We start from the raw sequence: 9,267 nt of genomic DNA, 5'->3' as shown, positions 1-9,267 counted from the left end.
GTTAGTTAATAATATCTGTATTCTGTTTGATGCAGCTGGGTTAGCTAATAATATCTATATTCTGTTTGATGCAGCTGGGTTAGCTAATAATATCTGTATTCTGTTTGATGCAGCTGGGTTAGCTAATAATATCTATATTCTGTTTGATGCAGCTGGGTTAGCTAATGATATCTGTATTCTGTTTGATGCAGCTGGGTTAGCTAATAATATCTATATTCTGTTTGATGCAGCTGGGTTAGCTAATGATATATATATATATATATATCCTGTTTAACTAATGCAGCTAAATTAGCTAATGATATATATATTCTGTTTGACTAATACAGCTGAATTAGCTAATGATATATATATATCCTGTTTAACTAATACAGCTGAATTAGCTAATGATATATATATTCTGTTTAACTAATGCAGCTGGATTAGCTAATGATATATATATATATTATGTTTAACTAATACAGCTGAATTAGCTAATGATATATATAGTCTGTTTAACTAATGCAGCTGGATTAGCTAATGATATATATATATTCTGTTTGACTAATACAGCTGAATTCGCTAATGATATATATATATTGTTTAACTAATACAGCTGAATTAGCTAATGATATATATATATATATATTCTGTTTAATTAAAGCAGCTGGGTTAGTTAATGATATCTCACTATTCTGTTTTATTAATGCAGGTAAAGAGAAAATTGTGTGTAAACTTTTTACGTGTGCTACTAATGTTAAACTTCCACAATGTGCGATCTTCTTCTAAAGAAGGCTTTTAGTGCGATTGTTAAGCCTAAATTTTAACTTCAGAAAAATGTACTGGTTTGGTTACAAGATATGTAGTTGCTCACCTGTTTAATAATATACAATTTCAGAAACTTTTACCTGTGCAGATTCTTTTTCTTTTTTCCAAAACAAATTGAAATTAAAGCAATAAGAGAGTCCTCTAAAAGCTAAAGTAATTGGGAATGCATATTCCAAATGACTTCAAATTATTAAAATGGTGCTCCAACTACAAGATAAAAAAAATTACAAACTGTGTATCTACACTTACGTGTAAAGCCTGTATCCATCCGAAGGAGATTTGATATTATTCGCTATCAGTACTGCAACCACCAACCCATATATAGCAATAATACCAGCCATAACTACGGGAATAATAGACTTCATGATCAGCTCTGGCCTCATCACTGACATTGCAGCAATTCCTGTGCCAGACTTGGCTGTTCCGTAAGCTGCTCCAAGAGCTGAAAGGGGGGAGGGTCACAAATTTTAATAGGTACTCATGAAAAAGCATATCTACAGATGCAACTTCAAGCTGCTATTTCGAATTCCATCACATTTAAGCACATAGATTACAGTTTAAACATTTGTTTAACAACAAGTAAAAGTTTGGAATGGTCTATTCTTTCATTGGGGTGGGGAGTGTCTGTGAGCCGGACTAGTTTCGGAGAATTCCACTTCTCATCAGTGACCCTGGACACTACCACTAATGAAATATCAGACCAAACCAAACCTTTATGGTATCGAAAATCAAACTGGTGTATTTAAGTGTTTTACACTCACAAAAAAGAAACCTATCATTCTATACGTATTTGAAGAACTTATAGTAATCCGCCACAATTTAATTCTTCGTATTGGCATTGTTAGCCGACACTAGGCAGCTGGTACATAATTGAATAAAGTTGTTTTAACACTTGTTTAACAACAAGTAAAAGCTTGGAATGGTCTATTCTTTCATTGGGGGTGGGTCTGTGAGCCAGACTAGTTTCGGAGAATTCCACTCCTCATCAGTGACCCTCATTTCTAAGTCAGACAAATGGAATTATATTGTTATCTTAAATAAAAGCAGAAGAAATTGTAAGTGAAATGGCATCATGATCCTACTGATAAAAGGGAAACAAAATTGCAATAATATTTATTGAAACTGAAGAAAGACAGCATTGTTAATGAAAAACAGTATTTGGATATGAGACCAATAGGAGGTCATTCAGGCTATTCTTTATGGATTACCAAAAATCCACAAGGAGGGATGCCTCTTATGACCTATAGCAACTACCATTGGAACTCAGAATAATGGGTTGGCTGGTTTTTTGGTTGAATTTTTGAAGAAGTTTTCTACAAATGAATAGACACTGAAATGCAGTTTTGAGTTTTCTCCAAAATACAACAGTTGAAGTTTGACAGTAGTTTTCATTGTGCCAATTTTGACATAGAATCATATCCAAATATATCTTCAGGAGACACCGTACACTTAATTGTTGATTTGATTTACAATGACAAGTTCAATGAAGTGAATATTCCAAAACCAGTCTTTTTAAACTGATTAATTTTGACACTAAAGATTTTTATTTCCATTTGAATAGAAAGCTTTATGATAAGGTTGACAACGTTGTTATGGATTAAAGACTAGTACCATCTGTTCCCAATCTGTTTTATGTTTTCACAAAAAACAATGATTGGAAATTTGTCCGCAACAATTTTAACTGCTCTACTATATATAGGTATGTTGATGATACTTTTACCATCTTCAAAAATTCTGATGAAGCTTCCCAATTTCTATAATATTTGAACAATACACTATGTAGTGTGAAGTTTACTGTAGAACATCAGCTGGATCGTAAACTTACATTTCTGGACACTTCAATCAGTAATAATAGTGGACAATTCAAATGTGAAGTATATCTCAAAAAAACATTCACAAGCTTGTATTTTAGTTTTAAAAGTTGTATTCCAAGTATTTTCAAAAAAAATTAAGTGAAAATACTACTTTCCTGTGTTTATGAGATATCTAGCACATATAAAGAATTTATGAATATTAAAATATTCTTGAGTAAAAAAGATTTTGCAATTTACATCATTGATAGAATACTTTATAATTATTTAAAATAAGCAAAGTGTTAATACAATATTTAATTGATGTACCTAAATATCCTTTGGTTGTTGGGTAAATATTTTTGGTTATTAACAATAGACTGAAAAATGTCATTAGTAAGGTATACCTGCAGATACAACTAAGGTGTGTGTTCAAACCTAATTGTTGCCTTTGATTTTTCTTTAAATTTAAGGACCAAATTTAACTTTTGTAAATATCTTTTGTAGTTCATAAGTTTATTTGTCCTTGCTGTCAGCAAAGCTATGTAGGTTCTACCACAAAAAATTACTACCATGTGTGAAAAAACATGCTAACATTGGATCACCCATTAAGTCAAGTTTACTTGGGCAGGCCCTAAGTGAATATGATGTTGTCATTCATTTCGGTTCATTTAAGATCTTAACCAAAGCCAATGATGAACTGGGCAACTGAATAAAAGAGTTTCTCATCCTACAGTTTCTGCTGGGTAAATGTATCTCATACTTTTTGGAATGTTGTAATGTTATTTTTAGGTAACTGAGTCTTTTTCATATATATTTCAATTTGTTTGTTGTAACTTTATATTTTGATTGTTGGTACCTTGTATATTTTTACTGATTGGCTGTATCTTACATTTTCAGAGTTGATGGTTGTATCTTGTATGTTCTTACCATCTAGTTGTATTTTGTATTTTTGAAGTGGTTTGATTTAATATTATTAACTAGCTAGACACCTAGTATACATTCTGCCTGATTACTGTATACACTAATCAGTAATCAGGTATTATGAACTTTCAGAGTAGATGGTTATGTTTATATTTCAATACTAGTTAGTTTATCTTGTATTTTCTGAGTAGTTAAATGTTTCTTGTAGTTTTGAAATAGTTTGTTGGATTATTCACAAACCAGCTAGATTCATTTTAACTATTTGGCTGTATTTTGCATTTTCTCAGCAGATTTATTTAATATTTTCATTTATTTGTTTTTGATAGAGAGATTGGAGCTCCTCGAGAAAGGACACCTAAAAGATGTTTATCCCATAGAAGCACAAGAGTATGGCACAACCATTTGCCACCCCCTTGAGCAATCCATGGATGTTACTAGTAATTCTAATGAAATTCAAGATAATACAGTAACTACTGGTACACAGACAGATCACTCTGGTGGTCATTTGGCTCCTGTAGAGTGTCTTGACCCTTTATTATCAGAAGTTGACCTGCAGGTAGGCTCAAAACATAATTTCTAAAAATCTGTGACTCTATGTGAGTAGAAATATATAATATCAGAAATTAATGATCCTTAACTATTAAATTTAATAATGTAATTCTTCCTTTAATTTTTGTTATGTACTTTCAAGTTGTGCATAAAATAGCCTTATAATAGTTTATTATTATAAGTATGTAGTTATTTTTGTTGTTTCATATAGAAGGGAATCTGGGAGAACCTTGGCGAGGACCGAATGCAGCTTCTTGTGAACTCTCAGAATGTTTCCCCACTAATCTTTCACTCTACTGGTCAAACAGTTACACTTGGTACTGATGAATCAACAATACCAGCCTTCAGCTGTACTGGGTATATTATTACCCAGGCCAGTGGACCAGGCTCATACAGTTTACATTGTCCTTACCCTAATGAGGATAACCAGGAAACAACAGCTATAACAAATAATAGATGAAAGAAAGAAGAGCATTCTGTATGAGAGTATGTTTTTTTGTACAAAAACAACTGTGCCTTAAAATTTTGAAAGCAACAAAAATTCTACCTGATAGCTGGTTAATGTTTTACCTACCAGTTAGTAATTAACTAAACTTGATAGACTGTATCAAGCATAAGTTATTTTTTCATCAAACATAAATTTAAACATCAGACAAAAGAATATTAGCTCAGTTTATGTTGTAGGTAAAAGAAGCCTTTATTTATTAATACAAGAATTTAATTTTTCATTATATAGCTGCATTAATTTGATGAGAATTTAAAAAAGAAAAATGTTTAATTCTTTATATGGCCAGTGTAGTTTGTATAATTTGTACAAAAAGACTGTTGCCATATAGCCTACCCAGCTATTTTAGCTATTAGATGTAGCACACCATTTAGTGCTCCTAGTCAGGGATACAAACCAGTTACTAGCCTCAAAGGTGTGGTGTCACTGACTATAAACTTCCTAGTACTATTCCTCATGCCCTTTGTCTCATTGTCATTGTTTCATCTATATATATGTGTGCATCAGAACAATCCAGATTTTGTAACTGAGCAAAATGGACTAAGACGGAAAACAGGAGAATGAAAGACATAGCACTGTGGCATTTTGTTATGAGTAAACATTATAATGGAAACAAACAGATACACAAATAGGTTAACCAACAGCTCAGTGACATCTGAAAACAACAAAAGTTTTGTATTTTTAAGGCTTGTAAATAAGGTTTCATTTTGATAATCTGAGAGTCAAAAATATGTAATTGTTATATTTACTTAATGAAAACCTTTGAATTGAAGGTAATTTCGGTTCAAAGAATGCTGATCTGTTTCTATTAAAGTAAAATCATCCTCTTATAAGAAATAAAATAATAAGTAATTTCAATCTACTTTGCTTTGGGTATGTGTGTGGCAAAAACAAAAAAAAAAGATCATGTATAGGTTACATATTTCAAGTTATGCTTTTGACTAGTTATACAAAAAAGAAAAGATACTTGTGCCAAATTTGAAGCATGTGGGAAGGTTTAATAGCTCATTCACCTAAGTTCTTAAGTTGGTACTTAAAAAATATGTTCTAACTGTACTGAGAATTTACAAGTGATCATTGAGTAATGAACACACTGATGATTGGTTTGTACTTCATAGCATAAAACTGTGAATATATATATAAGACTAGGATCATTACACAGAGCTGTAAAGCAAAATTTCAATGGTAAGTGTTGGGGGATTATATTGCTAAATGTAGACACTGCTTATCAAAGTACTTAAGAATATACATCTGAATATAATCTGAATTTAGTGAACTATTACAATATTAAAAAAAGGAACAGTAAAATGTTCTGTTGTAAGCAATGTGATAAAACAGCTTTAACTGTACAAATAAAAAAGGTAAAATATGTAAATAATGTGATTTTGATACATTAATTTACAAAAACGTTTTTTTTTTACTATAACTGTTTGGAAATACTGCCACAATTTAGAGTTTGAAATAATATCTAAACTAATAAATAAAAAAAGTTGTTGTTTTGTTTTGCTTTCAATAGAACTTTAGTCATACTTTCACTTTTATTAATAAAAACTCAGCAATGAAATAGTTAGTTTTTAGAATTTTTGTGCTTTGACTAACATGTCGTAAGCCTATGTCTATACATTATCTTACTTTTTGTTTGAAACACAGTAGTCTGCATGTCATTCAATATTCATACAACAGGTTAATTCTTTCAGTATTATAAATTACAGTAAAATATTGAGTGTATCTATAACATTGTGCAACATTTTACTTTATTACAAAGGCTAATGAATTTATTACCTTCCATATTGCCTTTAACACTCAAATTATTCATATTAATTGAGGTTGATTTTCATATCATAAATCTGCCAAATTTTAGTAAACTAGGGAATTACACAAATGTTTAGTAATTTTTAAACACTGTTAAGCTTTTAATGATGAAATAATATAAGTTTCATAATCGAAACAAACTGGACATGTGTTTGGCAAAAACAAAAGACCATATAGAGGTGACATATATCAGTATTAAAATATTGCATATATTTCTCTAAGACTGTATGAGAGTCAATATGCTCAAATTTCATACAGTGATTAAATGATTATAAAACCTTAAATGTCTCTTTCAAAAACGTTTAATTATAGAAAAATTGACTGATTCAGGTTTTTGCTACAACATATTTATAAACTATTAAAACCTTATATGCATCACTTGAAAAACTGTGACTATAGCTGCATGGACCTGTTCTTATTTCTTGCAATATATATATAATGATTTTGTAAAGCTCTCAGTACTCTGTCAGCAGTTTGTTCATAGAGGTTTTTCTCTAAATTTTGTATAATTTCTTTAGATTAATTCTCAATGTATTATTAATGCTTTATAGAACTTTTACTTGAACTTGAAGCCAACCAGCCTGTTCACTGTCCGTGTATTAAAACCTACATGTTCCTTTTCATTTTTATAACTTCAAGTACTATCTGTATAAAACAGGTTTTATATATATATATATATAATCATCCATTTGTCTCATTTTATTGACAATGAAATTACTGCACTACTTTGTCAGTCTCTTTCATGCCATGTATCTAGTTTCCCAGTATTAAAGCATGACTGGTTAAGATCGCAACTGCTTTTCTCCACAGTTATTCAAATATTTAAAAAAATATATCAAGTTTATTGATTTTGTTTTAGTCATGGATGTCATTTAAGTGCAGTTTTGTCACTTCACTACAAAAAACATCAAAATTCTGATTCTGCTTTAAGAAAAATGCTGATTGTTGTGAAAAAATATATTGTACAAATTTTAAAGTACAAAGCATTACTAGTTAGCAATGTTAGTATTTTATACTTAAGGCTTCATTCTTTTGCACAGAGAGAGCTGTTTATTGAATAATATAAATGTTATTAGTTTATTTAAAATATCTGTAAATATACCATATACTTTCTTAAACTACTGATTGACTTAGTTACCTGGAGTAAGGCCGTTATTAATGCACTGTTAACAGCAAATTGACAAACAACTATTGATAAGCATAATTAAATGGATTTATTCTGGGAAACATACTACATATTTCAACAGAACATTTACCTGTCTTTGTCAGGTATAATTTACAGCTAAGCATACAACATTTTTCTCCTACACCAACCCAAAAAAAGAGAGAGAGAGAGATTGTTTAAAACAATAGCAATCAAAAGCAAGTGTTCTTTCACTAAACGTTGACAATGGTCCTATCAATGTAAGTGGCATTAGATTAAGTTTATTCAGCTAACCTCACTCAAACACACTTGGCCAACCTTAATCTTGTCTTTAGCTGTAATCCTGCTGCTAGGTGACAACATTCCTTAACATTAAACCGTTGCATCTTTTGTTTTTGTACATAAATCCTGTATGCTTAGCTGTAAATCATACCCGAAGAAGACAAACCAGTGTTTTGTTAAAACATATAGTATGTTCCCCAAAATAAAACCACTTCATTATGCCTATAAATTGTTTGTCAGGGTACTATTATATTAGCATAATGAACTTCCATACAGAAGTACTGCATTTTTGCTTAAGTTTGTGCTTTCAAGATTTATTGAGTTACAGCCTTACATTGGGTATGGTCATTGATAACAGTTACACAACTAAATTACATTGTTACCTCCAGTATGATCACTGATAACAGAATTGAAGAAGCACGTCCAATTATTGCTTTCTGTAAGATTACAATTAATAAAGTTATAAAAAATATTTTGCAGTTTTACCTGCATTTGAATCAAAGTAAACAGAATTACACAAAACAATTTTATCAACAGTAAGATTGGTACAGTACACTACACTATGACTTGCAATAGAAATGTTAATATAGTCAAATTATAGACAGTAAGACAGTACTGTATAGCTTAAAAATTTTTTACTGATTATTTTCATAATTGGAAGCTGTTGTTGTTCCAGTAATCTTTGCATTAAATTTTAAGTACTAGAAATTACGTTTGATAATTCCAGATATATAGCTTTCTAATAATATATATATTTTCATGAAAATGCTATATTTTGTAAGTGAACCAGTGCCCAGGTGAAATGTTGCACATTGTACTTAATGTTATTGTATATGTATTGTACAAATAAAGCTGCTTGTCACATCTGTGTGAATAAAGGGAAGTTGAATAAAATATCTTTATTGTATTTTAATATGCACAGAATATCTTAAACATTAAAGCTAGTAAGTGCAAGTTTTATTTGCTAGGAATAGTTTTAGTGTTTTATATTGCCATGTGAAGTATAATGTAACTTTTAAACCAGTCAAAAGGTACCATTTAATTTCAAAATGTTTGTTCTTTGAACAAAAGAGTTTTGTTACTTCATTCTTTAAAAAGATATTTCTTATAGCTTGTATTAAATTAGAACTATTTTTTATGGCTTGAATGTTTTCTAAAGTAAATTATTTTTTGTATTTATATAAGTATTTTTCATTCATACTATTTCTATGATGAAATATGCTTAGCAAAATTGTTAAACCAACATATTTCATTAGCATTATTTAAGCTATTTTTTCAACAGAAACATATTTCTGTAAATACAATAACTCATCCTCTTAGTAACAACTTGTCATTTTAAAGAGATGATAGAAATTGTTATATTTTACATTGTAGGATGTTCATTATGAAAACATTATCTTTGTTTTTAGCACAAACATTTTAGCAACAGACTATCCTTTCACTATCTTATTGCAAAC

The 9,267-nt window shown here is 30.0% G+C and overlaps 1 protein-coding gene across 1 annotated transcript in view; it reads left to right on the top strand.

The window, feature by feature from the left end:
- The window catches only part of LOC106470208 (forkhead box protein O-like), a 40,414-nt gene extending 31,710 nt beyond the window's left edge, over positions 1–8,704 (top strand). Inside the window, exons 4-5 of the mRNA XM_013930746.2 lie at positions 3,845–4,074; positions 4,279–8,704. Coding sequence (XP_013786200.1) covers positions 3,845–4,074; positions 4,279–4,527 — 479 coding nt within the window. The 3' untranslated portion in view covers positions 4,528–8,704. The remainder of the gene's footprint in view (positions 1–3,844; positions 4,075–4,278) is intronic.
- The last annotated feature ends 563 nt before the right edge of the window (positions 8,705–9,267 follow it).

Source organism: Limulus polyphemus, unplaced genomic scaffold, assembly GCF_000517525.1.
Source record: "Limulus polyphemus unplaced genomic scaffold, Limulus_polyphemus-2.1.2 Scaffold3877, whole genome shotgun sequence".
Taxonomy (NCBI): Eukaryota; Metazoa; Arthropoda; class Merostomata; order Xiphosura; family Limulidae; genus Limulus; species Limulus polyphemus.
This window is presented reverse-complemented; position numbering and strand designations above follow the sequence as displayed.